Source organism: Thermobia domestica, chromosome 13 (genome assembly GCF_964235325.1).
Source record: "Thermobia domestica chromosome 13, izTheDome1.hap1.1, whole genome shotgun sequence".
NCBI lineage: Eukaryota > Metazoa > Arthropoda > Insecta > Zygentoma > Lepismatidae > Thermobia > Thermobia domestica.
In genome coordinates, this window is record NC_137466.1 from 183,619,580 (window position 1) to 183,641,089 (window position 21,510).

A 21,510-nucleotide genomic window follows, 5' to 3' on the forward strand; every position below is an offset into this window, starting at 1 on the left:
TTATACATTCTGGATGCAAAACAGGTTTTGATTCAGACTTTGACCTGGCAACACACGTCTATTCACTTTCATTATCGCCTTGATTCATTCTAAGAATCAATCAAATGGCCTTCAAGGTTTTTCCTGTTCTTAAGCAATAGAAGCAAAACATGGTAAAGGTCAATGCCCATGTAGATCTTACACTAAATGAAGGCACATGCGTATAAAATAAATCATGTACGTATCTAGAAGTATATGAATGTGAGATCAGTTGACCTTGACCTTCGAAAATGGCTACATGGCCACGATCTTTGGAAACTGCCTTTAGGGCGAAAACACATTAGCAAATATGATTAAATATACTTTGATGTGTTTCACACAGAAAGTATTTGCTTTTAAACAAAATCTTTCCTTAAAGCAATTTTTTTTTTTAAAGTAAACAATTCGTGACAATTGTTGTCTTGTCTTGCGTGCAGTTGTTCTGATATCAATTCTTCAGAAAGACGTCATGCAACAGAGTTTATTACCGGTAAAAAGATGATTATAGACACTTAAAGACGAATTATTACCTGTTATTGACCATTCAATGTGATACTTATTTAGCGAAAGACACAACGAATTTTTATAAACATTTCCATTAGTGTTCTATTCGTCAGCTTGATTTGCAATGCACATCGTATCGTTAACGATGATACCTGCTGGCCTTGAATTCAACTTAGTTTTTTTTTTTTTTTTTTTTTTAATTTTATGAGGAACTAAGTACATAATCAAGGATTTACAAACGTGGAGAGTACATTACGAATGGAAATACCTTCAGGAGATGGAGTTTCCACATGAAAACTGTATCTTGTTATTATCTTCATCAGAAAGGGGAATCTTTCTGACAATTAACGTTCCCTGAAATTAGTCAACATTTAGTCACGGTACATGTTTTCTTCTTTTTCTTTGTTCCATCGTAACAAATCTTAACTGATGTGCTAGCACACTCCGTCTTTTGAGTCATAATAATCCTTCTTGAATTATTTATTGGCTGGAATTCTTCAAACTGGATCTGTTTTGTTAGGTTTTGCGTTTCACCTTTGACCTTGGACTCCTATAATAATGGTGTGAGTATTCGGAACCCGTTGTCTAAGATCTGCTTTTAGTAGTATATATATAAAGAAAACACCACTTTAAAAGTTTCCAGTCTTTCAGAAGATCTTGTGAGACTTGGAACTGAGAGGTAACTACCGTGATGCGGATATTGAAGACGATTTTTGTGCTGATCTTCGGATCGCTGTTTACCGTAATTGCTGCAAACAATGACACAGGTAAGTTGTTGACAAGTTTACAGTACAAACTACTTAATTTGCTTTATTTTGCACTAAACGAGATTATTTCATTGTGACATGGTATCCTAGCGACAGCTTCTTAACTTTGTCTGTGAATAACTCTCAATCAATTTAAGTGCTACATAGGAGACAGTAATAAACATTATTAATAATAATTTTTCTAATTGTGAAAAAGACGTCATTCATCATTGATTTTAGCAAAGCTTTGTTATAAGTACACTCACAATTTATCTGTCGTTCAGCAGGATAGCTTTTAACCTTGTTCCATGCATTTCCCACTAATTCTTATTCTAAACTAGCAGAATACCCGTTATTCCCACGGGGAAAATATGTTTCATTTTGGACATAAAGGAGTGAATTTGGATTTAAGCGTAATCGAAAGTGTTACTTTTCGTCTCAGGGACCCGGAAAACTACGGGTTAGACACTAATATCGGTCATTTTCGATCATTTTTATATATCTCCTCAATCCTCCTCCTCCCCCAAGTTTCGGGGCTGAATTTGGATTTTAACGGCACCGAAAGTGTCACTGTCCGTCTCAGCAACCCCAAGAAGTATGGATTCAGCACTAATATCTAATTTTTGATCAGCACTGATATCTTATTTTTAATCAGCACTAATAGCATTTTTGATCAGCACTAATAGCATTTTTGATCACTTTTAAATCCCTCTAACCTATAACTAAGTTGCACCGTCAAAGTTAAATGATAAAAACCATCCCAGGCCCGAACATCAGCTATGTTGAAAGTTTGATCTAGACCCTTCGGTTGGTTCAAGAGTTATAGTCAAATATAGATATGTCAAATATATATATAGATATGTCAAATATGTATAATATATATACTGTAGATATACATAGATATACAACTCTACTCAAATATACATGTAGATAGAAAGCACCTATGGACTTTTTCTTGAAAATTTGACTATGTACAAACTCTAATTTTGATGGCCGGTAACTTGTTATTGTTTTTCTTTCTATTTTTGAAAAGGAAAAATCAAAGGAAGAACGAAAGGGGGAAGGGGAAATACAATATAGAATACAGGAAAGAAAAAAATATTTCCTTTAGTCCCTATTTTGAAAAAAAAAATATGCATTTTGAATTATTATTTAGTAAAATTTGTCAGAAAATTACGGGGAAAAAATACTGTAAGTGTAGATCTACAAAACGTTGTTCACACTTAAATTACTTCATGCTTCTATTTTCTACTCTATTCTATCCGAACGTTACTGACGAAAATACAGTTATAAACAATAAATAAAATCAAAAAATAGGAAAACTGAAAGAATCCTGGAGGAAGAAGAAATATCTTGTGGGCGTTGAATTAAGAGCTAAGAAAAGTCATCAAATGTTTTCATTGTAATATTGTACTGTAGAGATTAGAAACACATACAACATGTACACGCAATATATATCTTCCAGAAGACTTTCAATTGTAGTTATGGAGAAGAATGAAGAAAAACTATCTTAGTAGAAAAGGAGAGCAATGATGAAGTGTAAGGAGAAAAGAATAGCACTGGAAGTAATTCCTGTAATGAATTGATTAATTTATAATAGGTGATAATTTAAGTATCTGGACGAAGAAGTTCAGTAAGAAACTTTAATCCGTAGAAACTTAATTGTGGCTAATAAGTTTCCATTAATGGCACAATATGGCCTGTTATTGCTGTTGGTTATTGCTTGTTATGCTTATTTCAAACTGAGAAGTTATTAGTTTTCCACTCTGTATGGATTTTACGTAACCGGATTTTGTTTTATGCTCATTCTTGTTTTGTTCTTAAAGTAATCTTCGTAACTTAGTAGCCGACGAAGCATAACCACTAGCCAAACGACTCTTATTTGAATAACGAGAGATTAAAATATCGTTTCCCTGCAACCAGAAAGTTTTCTCCGCTTTCTGGGTCCCAAAATTGGCCACAATTCTTAATTCAAATGTCTTTCAAAATTGCCTCACGATGATCTTGGATGGGCACGAGTCAAGTCAAAGGTAATTTTCTCGAGTCGAGTTCCGAGCCGAGTCACTGTTTTGAGGTCGAGTTTCGAGTCGAGTCGAGTCGAGTTTGAGAAATGACTCGATCGTTTAGCTCGTTTTAACTCGTTTTGAAATCATTGCCTGATTACAGTGCAAAGCAAAATCTATTAGAAATGTAAGCAGTAATGTGGAATACTTTTAGTGTTGCTCACGAGGTGAGACACTGCTCGCATCTCGCCTCGTCTCGATTATCATGAGGACAATGGATTTTATAACGAGACAGCCTTAAATGTGAGTACTAACATAATTATATACTGTAGTTCTCACCACCAAGGCTCAGACCCGCACGGTGAAAGTTTTGAGCCGAAGCAGAAGAACAACCCGTGTAGGGATTTTAACCGGCTTAGCTCGGTTCAACTGAGCGAACAGCTCGAGCCGGCTTGGTTGAGACGAGGCACGGACTCGGCTCATGTGAGTCATCGTCTCGAGCCGGCTCGGTTTGTTTCGGCTCGTGTCGGTTTGGGAGGGCGAGCTGTTGGCTCGGCTCGATATTGAATGAGCTGTGAGCCGAGCCGTTGAGAACACTAAACCCGGACCAAGCAGTTTTGAACATGTGTGGCCGGCGCCCTCTAACTTTAAACGATTTTTGGTACTAGCCCGGATACTTGCTCCTCCGAAACTCAAACCCAGAATGTTTTGAACGATGTCCTTCTCTCCTAGACTTCACGACTACCGAGGTCAGCAGTCAACTAGTTTTTAGTATTCAGATACAAATCACCTATCTTTCATGTTTATACACGGTGTTGCTATAATAATAATAATAATAATAATAATAATAATAATAATAATAATAATGTTATAGTAGTAGTAGTGTCATTGATAATAATTATATTGTCTATGTAGGATACTTGATGAAAGTACTTGAAACTACACACAGCATTTGGCTCGATTTGGCTCGACTCAACTCGAAACTCGAATCAAATTCGAGTAGAGTTTCGAGTAGAGTTGGAGGAAATTTTTCGAGTCGAGCTCAAAGTTGTCTGTTTCGAGTCGAGTCGAGTTTCAATGAAAACTTGCTCGAACTCGCTCGTACCCATCCCTAATCTTGAATCATAAATCTATTACCCTTACCAGAAATCAAACACAGAAACACACAGGTCAAATCATTCGGATACATGGTAGCAGTATCATGAATCTGTATATCAGAATGTTGGAAAAATTTGGAAAATAAATAACCAAAGTGCATTTTTTTTTATTGATGGTACACTCATGTTAGGTTAGGTTAATTGAACATTGTCGCTGATGTGTCAAGTAACAGTAATTGTAACTTTTATTATTCAAGTTTCATATCACAAAACGAAAATGACGTCACAAAAAGCACTTATAGATCTGGACAGCAGAAAATGTATTTTTTTAATTCTAAACTTTTGCGACACACCCCTTCAGGATACCAGGTGAGAAATCCTGGTTTAATGTCTCTTTTAAACATCTATGGATTTGAGAATTAAATTTACTGTACAGTATAGTCGCTGCACTCAAACCACTCCGTCAAAGAAAGCCACATACCATTGATTTGATATGTCCTTTGTTTCGTTACTTCATGAGAGTCCATCAAACCAAGACACCTCGAAATTTACAAATTTTCCTCTCCAAATTTAGCATTCTTCCACCAAAAAGTATTTTTCTTCTCACAGATTTACCATTCTTCGGTTTGATTGTACCATTTTCAATAGAAAATTATATCTCCACAAATATTCACCTCTGCCTTAAAAATCCACCTGTGGGCACGCCTGATGAGAGGGATACTAAAACTAAGTCCGTTCAGTGCAATTGCGATGACAACAGAACATCACAAAAGCTTCACGAACGTCCAATTAATGATTTGTCAGAAGAATTACGGCCATTGGAAATTGTTTTACTTGAGTAGAAATATAGCCGCCTGCGGATTCATTGGTCACATTGACCTTATACTGTGGAATCCGAGCACCACGTATTCTCATTCTATGCCACTCTCTTGCATGCAAAATACCTCTAACATATTAGCCACGAGAGAATCACCGAGTCAAACTGGACCAGCAAGTGCTTGTCTGAAAATATGAACTTGGAAAGAAATAAACCTAATTTTAATGATGCGTGTTTGAGACGGAGGTTGTTTGGTTGAAATTTGGTATATCTTTTGAACACCCAGGCTATATGAGACACGGACTTATTGCTAAAGGTGAATTCCGTGCTTCTGTAATACGTTGAAATTTCAAGGCTTTCTTACGCCCGAAAATCGAACCCGAGGCACCAAGCTAGTCAATGGACCAGCGGGGAGGACATAAGAGAGATGGAATACAACAGTGCATGAATATAGTAAAAAAAAAAAAAAAAAAAAAAAAAAATGAGTGTTAAGTAAAACTATGAGGTTTTCTTTCCTTGGAAGCATTCAGTAGCAGTGAAATCTTTGAAATAAATAATTTCGTCTGATTACTAAAGATATTAGTTTTCTAACTATTATTAATACATTATTTGTGGTTTGTTACTTCATTCAGTTTAATCTTTTCCATCTTAAGAAAATTTGTTTTTAGAAATACATTACAGCTCCAGTTGACATACGATATATTTCCTTTCACCTTTCTGTTGCAGCAGTCTTTCAGTTTCTAGGCGTTATAACTCGCGAGTTGAGAGTACAAACATCAAAATTTATTTCAAATTTGCACAATCCAATACGAATTACGAAATCACGACATCGACATCGACTTCAACAAAATCATCATGGCTTCAAAAATATTTTTCATTTACCAGGTAAGGTAAGTAGTGATGTCAGTGTATAGGGGCAGCACTTGTTTCTTCGCTTTTTTTTTTTTTTTTTTTGTCCAATATGCACCATATTCGTTCACAGTTGCACTACTTTGCACGTAATTAGTGAAAGATGATCACATGTAAAAATGGTTTGTGTTATCACCAAAACACACCTTCAATTTAAGCACAAATCTGCTATTTGCATGTCGGTTGTTGTTATTAATTTTGTTCATAGAGGGGAACGATTTTAAATAAGATTGTTGCAAAAATCTTACTCAAGTCGTCTTTATTAAAAATTTTGTGTTTTCCCGATTTCCCGATGAGAATATTTTCAAGTTAGTCTTACCACCCGGGTAATAATGTGGAGGAAGAAGAATTCAGAACTTGAACAGAAAAATCTGACAGCCATCTTGAAACATGGAGGGGGATCTGTTATGGTAAGGGCTACATGAGGGACAATGGTGTGGGTAATTTATGCTTTGATTGATTGATTAATTTTGAGTTTAACGTCGATTTTCAGCAACAAGGCTATATGAGACGGGACCTACTGATTAACGTGGGATCCGAACAACATGAGCTCCCGCCGGGAATCGAACCCGGGTCTATCGTAATTTATACTTTGTTGAACACACAATGGACATAAGGCATACACATTCTCAGACAAATCTAAGTGTGGAAAAAATAGGACTTGCTACACAATACGTCTTCGCGAAAGGTAGACAGGAAGCACACACATTGAAATGTCTGTCTCAACTCACCATGTTGAATGGAAACATCCCACGTCACTCGATATCAATTCAATAGAGAATTTGTGGCACTGCTTGTAACAAAACATTCGGAAGCATTATATACACCAACCAAAATGACCTGAAAATGGGGTGAAATCTCTTACCACGAGACTACAGACAACTTCTTTCCTTCGATGTCGAATAGGTTCTTTGCAATTATAGAGAGGAAAGAAGGAGCCTCAAAGAATGGTTACAATATGCAGAAAATGGTAGCGCTTTTGTGGCTGCCCAATACTTTCTTGGTGGCAATTATAACAATTGTGTATTTTATTTTTTAGTTTCGTTCTATTGGGATGGCCAATGCTAATGCTTTGCTTCTTCCATCTTAAATGATACATGGGATAATACATAAGTTAGAAGTACAGCCGAATATTCGTTTATTATTACATGTTCCTTGTATTTCACACTCAGACTTGTCACCATCTCGACAGATCAATATATATATATATTTTTTTTTTTTGAATCACTGTACCCTTCTCTAAAAAGTCGAACTTATTCACATTTATAAAACTGGTATAACTCACGCAAGAACCTACTAAATGTGAGAAAGTTCGTGAAAATATCTTCTTTCACTGTCAATCGTTTTAAAGGTTACATACAAAAAGACCTTGTACTTGTATAAAATTCTCAAACACCTTGCACTTAAAACGGTTTATTTTATCGCTATTTTATTATGAAACACAAGACAATTGTTTCTTACATTGTACATCTGTGTTATTATTATCTTCAAAGCTCAAAAATACAAACTAACATATAAAACTAATTTGAAAGTTGCTCAGTTCAGAGATATGTTTTATAAAGCATTGTTACGTGTTGGATTTTTCCAATATCATAGCTTTTAACTGTCGCCTTTGTGTTTTCAATGTGCCATATTTTGCTCCCACGCCCTCATTCGGAACTTATTAATATTTGAATGTGATGCAGATTCCTCTAGTGTTCATGCAGGTGTTTAAATATCCGTATTCTTTTCTTGTGTCAGACCAAATGTCTGACTTTAGGAAATGCATTAACATAGCACACACACATATTACTGTGAATGAATTCACTTAAGATTCATTGCTTGCACTCAATGCTTGTGGTTTGCTACATTAAATGCTTTGTGTCTATTCAGTTCTAACGTTTTCAATATACTGCATTCCCATTCTATGAAAGAGATAAATGTAGCGTATTAGAGCAGAATAGGTCTCTTTTTTACCAGAACTCGTTAGAATGAAGCTCAAACTGTGTTATCTGTATGTCCTTTGCGGAGCATATTCTGTTGCTTTTCGGTTTCATATTCCGAACTTGCTCAGTAAGTGCTACATCATAATTCTACTTAGAAAATACTATAAATTTATGTATCATTAAAATTAATTGACTTTTAATGTTTAGATCTATTTAAACTGATAATAAGCAATTAATACTTTATTAATCTAATTTTAAAAACAGAAAACTAGCTGAACTTGGGGCGCTCCCTACACAGCGCATCATTCACATATAAGTATGAATCTCCTTCTCATTCCTCACGTCTGTACGTCCCTTTACAAACACAAGTGAAACATGTCTTGATAAAAATCGGCAAGGGGTACCACAAAGGGGAGACTTTTCCAACTATCTTTTTCAATATCTCGCACCGTTTGCAAGATCTGAGTCTACTTCTGTTGGAGTTGTTTTCTTTCTTGCATGCCATATGCCAATACATTACATTCACAATTAATTATAATGTCGGTGATATGATGTTCATTGAGCAAAACACTCCAAATAATAAAGATTCATCTTACACTGGAGAAATAGTTATCCTTCGTTTTTCATTATCGTTTCGCTATGAATCAAACTCCTGAGAGACATGTAATCCGTGTATACAATTATGTAGTGTTGGAATGTATAACTCATAGGATGTGATGCATTTTAAAAAATGTTAACACTTCGAGTGTACCCCTAAAAATGTAATAAAGAAATAACGGACATGTTTTCTAAATGTTCAATTATAACTGAACAATCTACACAAAATTAGGAATCGACCAGTGAAAACGGCACGTTTCCAGCCCTTGTGGTTTTCGAGATCTCATTGTCGAAAGGATTGGAAACAAACATATAAACCTAGCATTTTAATATATAGATATAGAGTAGCTGAACCTGCGCTATTTACACAGCTTACAGTTCTAATATGAACGTGAATCTCCTTCCTACTTCTCACTATGTCTTTGCAAGTTGCTTTAAGGGCACAAGTAAAGAGCAGGAAGACTCTCAAAGGGAGTGAATTGCTTAATATATTGTGATGTCTTTGCGGTAGAGTCAATAACGGTCCGGGTGTTTTCGCTTCACCAACTTTATTACAAAATCTAAATACAGTTATCTTTGAATCTGCAAAGAGCAATCTAATAATGTCTTTCCTTATGAGTGACCAAGATGAAGGAGAAAGGTGTTTTGCACGGTGCCCCTTTTGCACATAGCAGCCTCTAGAACATCTGCAGGGTTTTAGGTGAATACTTGCAGGAAACCTTCTCAGCCTAAAGAAGCTTTGCGAGGTTTAGTTGTGGTTAGGATCCCTATTTCAAAGCGACCTCAGGTTTAGGTATAGGTGAACTCCTTAGTCCAAAGCGACCTCGGGAGCAGGTGTAGGTTATTTGATCAGCGTTCAAACTGATAGCTGGTTTTCTTCAGGCTTTGCTTTTATAGATGGTCTCCTGGTGGATGGAGAAGTTACAGTTTTTTGGATTGTTTGGAGGTTGAAAGTAAAATTGAAATTATAGTTAGCAGCAAGAGTGCGATATTCCAAGATAAAATTAGGTAGACTAAGAGTTTTCGTCTTGATGTATTCGTAATCTTCGTATGAAAAGAAGTAGGTTAGAGAATGCTCCATTTCATTTGCGACAATGATGTGATTTCGTTGACGGGCTATGCGCACAGACTTCCTTATTGTCAATGATAGTCCATTAGGTGTATATAGGTAGAATTCTTCCACTTTAGATAGTGTTGGTTTAATATTGCTGTTGGCAGTAATATTAGGAAAGATAAGGTTATATAAACAATCTGTGTTTTGAGATCTTGCCTGGGTGTGAATTTTACAGATTTCAAGCATGCGATGCTCTGGACAAAGTGAAATATTGTATCAAACTCAAAAATCCCGGATGATGTCCATATGCCGTAATCAGGAGTCTGTAGGCGAAGGTAAGGGAAATCCTTTAAAAATCCATTATTGAATATTTTATACAAAAAATGATAATTGCCGTCACGGATAATAGGAATGTGGAAAATGATGTCCAGATTTGCTTGTATTGGATCATAAGATACATGATATGCCTTAGAACATTGATAGAAAAGTCGTAGATCCTGTTTCAGTAGAATGTCACGTAAATTTCGATTACCCTGTATAATATTGGTAGCAAGAGTAGATTTAATTAATGCATCGTTAATTTTATTATTTAAAATATTCTGTATAATTAAATCAAAATGCTGCTCTATCATTTGGAAGTTTAAAAGTGTACTTAAAAATTGCTCATTCGTTGCTACAGTGCACATTAGCTGTATAATTTCGTGATGTGATGGAATAACCAGTTTTTCAATCGCTACTTCAAAATTAGAAAAAATATGATTCAGTCGAAAATCCTTGTCTTTACTGTCCTTGATTTCCTGAATCTGAAAATTAAGAGTTTTTGTCTGATCTTTAAGAAGGATAATGGAATTGTTCAATTTATGAACTTCGTATAACGAAAATCCGCTAAAAGCAAACTTCGTCAGTCCCATCAGAAGACTAAATATCATTCTTTTCTGTCGGCGGACATAATTCTTTCGAAAATCACAAGGAATTACTGTGGCGATCTTCTTTATAAATTGCAATTCCTTATCATGTACACAGAGAAAATCCTTCTCCGGACAGCGGTATATTGTACAAATATATGGAATCCTCTTGCTTACTACAGAAATCAGTATGGAGCATACATTATCCATATGCTATAAACACACTGCCCTTAGCTGTTACAACATGTCGTTGCAGGGTGTCTGACCTTTAACAGTTTTCCGTATATAACATGCATATACTTACGTTACATTCCTCAGCTATATGTTATACACATCCACTTGTATGTGAGATCCTGACCGCTTGTATTGTTTCATACGGAAAATACGTATAGATGGAACACTTATACGGAAAGTATTATGAAACATGCGTTTTCAGTTGTACGTCTGTTGTACGTTAAGTCCAAATACTACAGGAATTACGCATGTAACCTACCCTTTTCAGTACGCCATCTACATTTTTTTTATTATTGTCAGTGTAATGATTGAACTAAGTGTTCTTATCCGGTACATGATTCATTTTCAAGATGAACAGCTGAGAAGTCTAAATGCAGATGATATGGTATAAATTCAGTGTCGTCGTAGTTAATAATGGGTTCAAATCGTGCTATTGTCAGTCCAAGCTGATGCAACACAAGTTCGTTGCCAGAGGTTGGAGAACTCAGAAGATTGAAGATGTAAATCGCTGAGCTGGCTATTTGATTCATCCTACAAAAGAAAGAAAAGTAATATTTTTACTACCTTGGTTCAGTACTAGTCATTTAGTTGAAATGGTCGAAGTAAATACACGAGTTATTAAGAAAGTTTTGTAAAGTATTGGAAAGAAATAAGGTAAAGAAGATTTATTGAAAAAAAATCGTTTCCGGTTTAAAGTATCTTAAAAAGATAAAGGAGTCTGAGTTCGAAAATCTTTTAACAAATTTTATCAGAGAATATAAGAGGATCACACGTGGTAGAAGAAGTCTTACTGCTGTGTGGGTTAACGAGAGACGAACAAAGCATTTCAGCATCTATTAGGTAAGTGTTGTAACTGTCCTTTGTATTCTAAGTTTATATTCATTGAACCCATTTTATTCATTGAACCTACCTAGGCTAAAGCAGACGGTGATGATGAGTAATGAATGAAATGGTGGAATGAAGAAAGTGGGAGGAAACGGGAGAACCCCGAGGAAACCCACGCACACGGTGTTTGTCCACCACAAAGTTCACTTGGTGGAGGCTGGGATCGAACCCGGACCCAAGCACCAGAGGTGAAAGCTCTACCACTGAGCCACCGCGGCCCCTAGTAATTCTATTTGAGTGTCAAATACGCATTTGCTTTATTGGTATTGAAAAGCATGTGCCACACCCACTAGAAATTAGGACATAGTGACAAAGTAGTAATTTGGACTAAGTTCGAAAGTATTTTGTCACGTAATATTGTAAGAACAGTAAAATATTCAGAAACTGAATGTTGAGTCTAGTACCCAGGTAATTTGAACACTTGTGCAAAGTAGAAATGGTAACATATCGAGATGAGCCTGAGAAAAGACTTATAAAAGTAATATTATATCTTGTTTCAGATTTTTGTTTGCAAATTTCACTTATACAAGGTGTTTCAAAACTATACTGACAACATTTGGGAGGTGATTCCTAATACCAAGATAACACAAAAAGTATAGACCAACCTGGGTGCAGAAATCCGTCTTTTCAGAGTTATAGGCTGCCGAAAACATGAACAAATAAACTTTAAAGGTCCAGAGCTCCAATACTATGTTGGGTCAAAACTTCACTTAGGAATTAGTATGTGCCCTATACAAATATCCATGTTTCAGAATCCTACGGTACTTCCGCAACAATTTTTATAGAGGTAGTGGTAAGTACTTCAAATTACATGCCCGTATCCAAACTCTCTCGATAAAAATTGCTGTGTGAGTACCGCAGTATTCTGAAACATGTATTTTTGGATAGCGCACATATTAGTTCCTCATGAAGTCTTGACACGACTATGGTAGGTTCCAGAATATTGGACCTTTAAAGTTAATTTCTTTCATGTTTTCGGCAGCCTATAACTCCGAAATTACGGATTTCTACACCCAAGTTGGTCTATACTTTTTGTCTTATCTTGATATCATTAATAACCTTCCTAACGTCGGTGTTGTTTTGAAGCACAATATATATATCTCGAAAATGTACATGAATTTACATATGTCGAATTTATACATAACTTGGGGACTGCCTGAGTATAGTCCTTTCAATCAGTCTTTGAAATATTTTGAAAAAAAGAAAGAAAAAGAAAAGAAACAAAAGAATGGTGAGGGCGCCCATGACATTACATGTGAATGGGACTTTCTAAACTAATGCTTTTTTTATATATAATTTTTAAACTGGGCAATTCAAAGCAAAGGTGGAGTCTATAAAATGCACCACCCCTTTCATTGTACTTATCACAATTTTCTTTTGTCAAAATTTCCGGTTCTGTCACCACATTTAGCTGCAGTGAAGTGTAACCTCGTTTTGTACCTATTTTTTAAATAGTATTTTCCTATACATATTGCACACCTAAGCAATTAAGTGTTTTTTTATTTTTATTTTTTTTTAAATATCTAAGTTTCTTCAGTTAACTTTTCACGTTGTCAATCAAAGTGTCCTTGAGAATCGCAATTGGAAATGGAAACACCTGGATGAAATTAGTACGAAAAATACCATCGATTTATGTCTGTCAGTTATGTATATCCTCTTTTTCTTATACTGAGTTGAATCATTTTTTTAATGAAGGATATTTTGATTTACGTACAGTTAAGTTTCTTGACTCAGAAGATTCGTGAAGACAAGTATGGCGCGTACATATTACTTACATTTTCTTTGTGGAATATGCACTGCAGTAGCCTTTCGTACTCCCAAGTTATTCGGTAAGTTTTTTTTAATATGTATTTTTAAAGAATATATCTAACTATGATTAACATAATCTGTGTTGTCTCCAGTGGCGGATCTACCCCGGAGCCTAGGACTTCTAGTTTTATGACTGACTAAAATAATTTAGCTATCATTTATATATTTTTAAAGTTTATAATAAGCTGCTGATATCCATATCATAGTCTGGGTTCTGACTCGCACCCACAGTTTTTAACATGTAGATCCGCCATTGGTCTGGGTTATGGCTTCCCTTCCCAGATTTTTATCTTCTAGATCCGCAATTGGCTGTCCCAGGATGGTGAGCCAAATTTTGTAGTAACTTTTATTAAAAGATGTCTTTTGATGGAGAAAGGACGTGGTGATTGGTGGAGAGGGCGTGATGTACTGTCTTTACATCACTCAAATTGAACTCTGTTACTTCAACTCGTTAGTGCTCCAACGGAACGAAAAATTTCTCGCCTCGTCTCGATGAGATAAGAGTCGAAACAAGAAGTATCTTTTTAAAAGAGATAATAAAATGCCAATTCTCGTCTCGTCTCGATGAGATAAAAGTCGAAACAAGAAGTATCTTTTTAAAAGAGATAATAAAATGCCAATTCTTGTCTCGTCTCGATGAGATAAGAGTCGAAACAAGAAGTATCTTTTTAAAAGAGATAATAAAATGCCAATTCTTGTCTCGTCTCGATGAGATAAGAGTCGAAACAAGAAGTATCTTTTTAAAAGAGATAATAAAATGCCAATTCTCGTCTCGTCTCGATGAGATAAGAGTCGAAACAAGAAGTATCTTTTTAAAAGAGATAATAAAATGCCAATTCTCGTCTCGTCTCGATGAGATAAGAGTCGAAACAAGAAGTATCTTTTTAAAAGAGATAATAAAATGCCAATTCTCGTCTCGTCTCGATGAGATAAAAGTCGAAACAAGAAGTATCTTTTTAAAAGAGATAATAAAATGCCAATTCTCGTCTCGTCTCGATGAGATAAAAGTCGAAACAAGAAGTATCTTTTTAAAAGAGATAATAAAATGCCAATTCTTGTCTCGTCTCGATGAGATAAGAGTCGAAACAAGAAGTATCTTTCTAAAAGAGATAATAAAATGCCAATTCTTGTCTCGTCTCGATGAGATAAGAGTCGAAACAAGAAGTATCTTTTTAAAAGAGATAATAAAATGCCAATTCTCGTCTCAGTTTGGAAACGAAATAAGAAATTTCTCGAGTCTCGTGAGTAGCACTAGTTTATCCAAATCTTCGATCTTAGACAACTGACTTAGTGTTACATGATTCATAGTATAAAGACCATAAATTGATGAAGTAATTGTACGAACAAAATGAAGAGCACTTATCAATATTTAACATATTCGAGTTGGAGCACATTCCTGCGATGTTTTCTCCTCAAATCGGCGGATTTTGCTATAATTTCGATTTTTATAAAAAAAAAAAATAGTGTAAAAACGTTACAGCAATGAAATATTTTTTCTTGAAATATGAACTTAGTACTACAGAATACAACATTATCAACCTGTTTTCGCATTTTTATGTATCTTTTTTTTTATAAATGTACCTTTCTCGATTATAAAAAAGTCCGACAAGCAATATGATTGATTATATGTATGCATATATGAGCTTTTTTTTTTTTTTTTTTGGCGTATTACAGCCCTTCAAATGTTACAAACCATCAACCCAAACATTAGATACTTTGAAATGGCAGAAAGGTATAAGTAAAAAGTAAAAATATAGTGCAAGACCGATTATTTCCATTTTTCGCCTCGAGACGCCCTTTTGCCATTCGCTCTTTTTGTATTTGCTCTTTTGTCGTGCTACCACTTGTAGAAAATGTATAAGAATATAGAATAAATACGAATTTTGTACCTAAGAAAATATTACAAAGACAGACCCCACCCACTCATATAAATGCTTATGTTACAGTCATCCTTATTGGTCAGTCATTACAAGCTAAACAAAAAATAAACTTAACTTTTCTGCTATAGAAGCGCCGCAAACATAATCTGGGTCAATATTTGAATCATCAATTTGAATCATCAATTTGAATCGTCAATTTCAACAGCAAACTCATCAAGCATATTCCATATTTTTTCTTCGGATAAATCGCCCATTTTCAGTCAAAAATGTATACAAAGACGTGAAAATAATGGCTGCTGCCTAAGGGAGACTGCTACTAAACAACGGGAAACGTATGCCAAGTTTTATCTCTCTAATTCGCTCTGCACCGAATGCACTGCCACGTAGATTTAAAACAAAATACTAAAAGGATTACAAAGTATATATGAGAAATCGAAAGTCGACTAGGGATAGCCATCCAATGTTGAAATTAACGGAAATTTCAGCACGTCGGGAAGAAGCGATCCCTCCACTGAGGAAAATGAAAACATTACGGTTATGTGACATGCTGAGACTCGAACGTGTTAAAGAATAAAATGAAATGAAATCTTTAAATTTTACATCCACGTTTGTACCGATTAGGCTGAAGGAGAAGATGATGATGAGAAATGAATGAAAATGGTGGAACGAAGAAAGTGGGATGAAACAGGAGAACCCCGGGAAAACCAACGTACGTGGTGTTTGTCCTCAACAAGGGTTTACTTGGTGCGAGCTGGGATCAAACCAAGAATGACATGATTCAGAGGTGAAAGCTCTACCGCTGAGCCACTGCAACCCGAATGTTTAAAGTGAAACAATCATTATACACAATTTACACCAATAATAAATATGGTAAAAATGACGTTATATCACACCTTTGTGGAACTCTCGTGATGCGAAAGGTTCTGCTACCTTCCAGGTGAAATTAATAATAAAAAAATCAGGGCCTAAATTTTAAATATGAATTTATATTTATATTTACGAACAAACTCAACTGTATTTGATTACGTATCACGTTGTTTGGTTTTCTGCGAACTACTTTTTAAATAATAGTTGTATTTAGTTTGTAATAAACAAAATATTTTTAACATACTTATTAAAACTAAATAATAATGTTATTTTTAAAAAAAGCAGTTCACAGGAAATCGAAACATGATACGTAAGCAAATGCAGTTATGATCTTTCTTCTAGTCGCTGCCTTAACTTAGATTTTGAGGGAGTTGTTATTCTGGCAACACTGTAATTCCTATGGATGGCAACACTGAAAATTCTTCAGGTTCATATTTTCTGTTGTAGAATAACATTAACTATGATTGTGGTAAGTTGCATTTCGTTATCTCCTTTCACTTATGAATAAACACGGAAATGAAAAATGGTAAATTTTGTATTGTTTTTAGTAAGTCAGGCTCAAGCCACTCCTTGGATAATGCAGACATCCGCTAGCTCTCGTCGTCGAGATGAAGTGCTAATGACGAGTTTACGTGTCCGACACTCTCATGTGATGCATAGTTATTTGTTGCGTGGTTTAAATCGTTCATATTGTGTCCCACTGAGTATTTGACACATTCTTGTCGAATGTTCTGAATACTCAGAACTCAGAGAGCGTCACAGTTTATCACTCTTAAACTTGATCTTGCATTGGGCTATTGTTGAGCGTCTTATCTCTTTTCTGAAGGCTCGTAACATTGCTTACGTTCTCTAAGCTTTTTTAGGCTTTTCCTAGTGTATTTATTGTTGCTGCACTTTTATTCAGATTTTTTATTGCTTTTTCACTATTTATTGGTATTATTCTATCTTCACTATTTATTACTATATATTTACTGTTTATTGTTATTGTTATCTATTTGTTATTCTCATATATTTATTATTTTACCTCTTCTTTTAGTTTTTTTACTTTTCTTTTTCAATAGTATTTTTGTTATACTTTGATATGTTTTTTTTTTTTAAATTTTATTTATAGCAGAAGAAGTGTTGATCGTGACGGGGACAGATAGCCTCGATGCTGACCTCCTCATTAAACCTTAAAAAAATCAATCAATCCTTTTTTTACTACTTCATTTTGATGTTTCTATATAAAAAACACACGCTCACTAAACTATTAGGAAACTGAAATTCACATTGCTGCGCTGTAGAAGCTTAGGAGCGAAAACGTTAAAAAATGCAACATTTGCTGTTAGTCCTCAGTAAAGATTTCTCAGTGACTGCAAACTTGATACAAGAGTTCATCTATGTTAGCTCTTTATGATGAGATAATTAGTAATTGATGGTATTTCTAACAAGCAGCCACCACTGTGAGAAACAATATAATCGAAGCATCCCTGATTTAGCTTTACCACAAATCTGAAGTTAGAATTTGTCTCTCTAAAACTATCCTCAAGTCTCAAAGATTGATTGGACACACAGAGGGATAGACATGACGTATGTGCTGTGGAGACACGTTGGGTCAGTGGTAAAGCGCTTACCTCTGGTGTGTGGGGCCCCTGGTTCGATCTCCGGCCAGATGGACAACAACCTGCCTGTGTTTTTCTCAGGGTACTCCTCTTTCCTCCCACATTCTCATCCCCCAAGTATTTCATCATCATTCACTTGCCTTAATTACCGTGTCACGTAGTTTAAACGGCATAATCGAGAGACGTTAAACTGAAGTATTTCATTTAATTTTATTTCATGATGCATGTGTTATGTAAACATTTCATCATTTCATTAAAATGGCGTCAACCTTGAACTTCTAGAAACAAAGGTATTATGTTCCGAATAAACATTATTGCTATTGTCATATACTTTCACCCTTAATTAAAACTTGAATTATATTTCTACAGAAGTTCTTCCTGAGCTGCCTTCAAATTCAACCTGGGAAGTATGCTACGGCGATCTGGGATGCTTCAATTTAGATGGTCCATGGTATTCATTGTTACGTCCAATTCCTCTACTTCCAGAAGAACCTGAAGAAGTAGGCACTCAGTTCTTTCTCAGCACGAGGTAAGCCTCTATACATTATCAGTGTTGACAACAAATGTCTTTAGAAAGTAGCTAAATGACGTAGAGAATCTAGCCAAAAATGGCCAAACTTTTCTAAAATTATGGCTAAACTTATAGCTAACAGAAATTTTCAATTAAACAATTGCATGATACACAGCGCATCATTCACGTATGAGCATGAATCTCCTTGTTATTCCTCATACAGCATCTATGCAAATACCTTTACAAGGGAAGGATATCTTGATAAAAATCGGCAAGGGGTATAAAAAGGGGAGATTTTTCGATATTTTTTTTTTCAATATCTCGCACCGTTTGCAAGATTTGAGCCTATTTCCGGTTGGAATTTCTAATTCATGTATGATCAGTGTTTTCTTTCTTTTTGCATGCAGTAGGCTATGTAATAAGCAAATACATTACACAGACAATTAATTATAATGTCAGTAATATATGGTGTTCATTGGACAAAACACTCCAAACAATAAAGATTCACCTTAGACTACAGAAATGGTTATCCTTCGTTTTCTATTATCATTTGGCCATGAAACAAACGCCGGAGAGATATACTAACACCGTATACAAATATGAGGTGTTGGAATGCATAATTCGTAGGATATAATGCTTTAATTTTTTAAAATTTCAAGATTTCCAGTGCACCCCTAAAGAAATGTAATAAAGAAATAACTGCAATTTTAAATATTCAATTAGAACTGAACAATCTACAGAAAATTTGCAATCTATCAGTGAAAACGGCATCTTCTAGAGCTTGTGGTTTCCGAAATATCATTGCAAAAGAACTGGCCACAAACATATAAACGTCCACAAACATAATTATAACTTTTCTTGACCACAAACATACAAACCTACCATTTTAATATATAAATAAGCAAAATATTTCGCACTTTTAGTGTGTCAAATGAAATAAATAGTAATAATGTCCGAGACTTTCTCGAGAAAAACATATAGCTTTCACTCATTGTACGGTTTGTTAGCATCATCGATAAGAGAAGGTGAATATCAATGGAATCATTTTAATTTATTGACTTTAATACTTCAGAAGTATTAGTTATGCATGAGTGGAAGGGGGGTAGAAATAAAATTCCAGAACTATTACGACGGTAATTAATAGGTACAGCCTAATTGGGTCTGATTATAATAATTTTTTCCCATTCTTCTTCTTCTTTCTTTTGGGTCCGTGGGGCATTAAATTGAAAAACAAAAATTTTAGGAATGATTAAAAAATTCCGATCTTGGCCAATAATTAGTTTTTGAATTAGAGGCCAGAAAATTTTTGAACGGTCCCTAAATCAAGTTTTTCGTATTTTTTACGGAATAAGCACATCATACGAGTTAAGTGATACTTTGGGTTTTGCTACAGTATATGTAATTCTTCAGATATAAGACCTACCAGAAATTTTTTTATTGAAATATATTGGATCTTTTGATCCTAAAAGTTAAATATAGTTTGTTTCCAACTATTGCCACAGTTATTTTGTTACTTTTTTTTTGCACTGGCTACATGTAGCCTATAAAAACTGGAAAATTTAGAACAAACGATTTTCGTTTCTACCAAATGAGATCTTATTTCAAAACACCGTTGCTATTCTTTACTAAGGGCTTCCAAAGCCCATTTGATCGTCCTTCGATGCTATAAACAGTTTTAATCTCCTTTGTAATACATTTAAAAAATATATTATTATGGTAATTGTAGTTCTGACGTAAATGCATCCACAAAATATGCAACAGATACGAATTTCAAGTTGAAGGTCATGTGAAGTAGTATAATTACTGTATGGTAATTGATTTTTATGGGAACTCTTTCGCTTAAAATCTCACAAAACATCTTTTAAGCATTTTTGAAGCGTAGTTGCAAGAATTTACAAGTGCAAGAAACATGCAACTTCATTCGCATTTCTCTTATCTTAATGGCTTGTCTACTCTTTTTTATATATGTATAAAAATTGAAAAATATAATTTCTTTGTTGTTATGGCCTTCAGGATATTATTTTTCTTTAAAATAAATAATGCACATCAAAAGTAATGGAAAAATTAGATCACGCGCTACAGTTAACGGTGGAAATGAATATCCGGTTTGGAACAGGAGAAAACGATCGAAAAGAAGTTTGGGGAGATTTATGTCTAAAGCTCCAAACAAGAGTGAGAAAATTACATTATTTTCATGCTGTGTAATTAAGCTCAAATAAACAGACATTATCTTTGACCTTGAGCATCGTTCAGCGTAATAATAGATTGTTTCCCTAGCTTTTCTTTCTTTTTTTATCTTTCTTTCTTTATCAGTGTGTTGCTATTGACAATCATTTCCGCTCAAGCTTTGTAGATTTTTTCTGTTATGTTGTCAACTGATTGTCAAATCCACTGTAATGAATATACATACACTATAATATACATTTAGTGTTGGATTTTTACTGCAGTCGGTACACTTTTTTGTAATGTTTTTCACTATAACACTATAATATCTACACTGGCATCATAATTCTGTTGCACAGTGTAGCTACTATGTACAGTGTACTTGTAGCCTACTATGAAATTGTCGTGGCCGACTTTTCATAAAGCGACCGTACAAAGAAAATGTAACTGGGTTGAATTCATGCTTTTCAAAGTGGGTTCATTTTTCTCACTTCGGAAAACCATACACATTGAAACATTTATTTATGAAATAGAAACAAAATCTTCTATCTGAGCCGTTTGACAAAATCGTAAAAAAAAAAAAAAAAAAAAAAAATATATATATATATATATATATATATATATATATATATATATATATATATATATATATATATATATATATATATATATATATATATATATATATATATATATATATATATATATATCACTGCCAAGAGTAAACTGGCTACCTTCTTTGTGATTCTTTTAATGAGAAACGGATTTTTAGGATTTTTAATGAATTATTCATGTATAGGGTTGCCATAGTTTTTTTTATCTAAAAATAAACGAACAAACCTTAAAATAACAGCCTGTCAAAGATACAGCCTGTCTAATCTAAAAGTCACCTTTTTTAGGTTATGACACAATTGTTTACTGTAATACTTAAAACACTATTGGAAACTAACATGTTTTATATATTTTTTTATTAACATAAATATAA

General features: G+C 34.5%; 1 protein-coding gene across 1 annotated transcript in view; it reads left to right on the plus strand.

The window, feature by feature from the left end:
- Nucleotides 1–473: 473 nt before the first annotated feature.
- Nucleotides 474–21,510, plus strand: part of LOC145668844 (pancreatic triacylglycerol lipase-like) — a 62,301-nt gene continuing 41,264 nt past the window's right edge. Inside the window, exons 1-2 of the mRNA XM_081737045.1 lie at nt 474–1,289; nt 18,221–18,380. Coding sequence (XP_081593171.1) covers nt 1,214–1,289; nt 18,221–18,380 — 236 coding nt within the window. The 5' untranslated portion in view covers nt 474–1,213. The remainder of the gene's footprint in view (nt 1,290–18,220; nt 18,381–21,510) is intronic.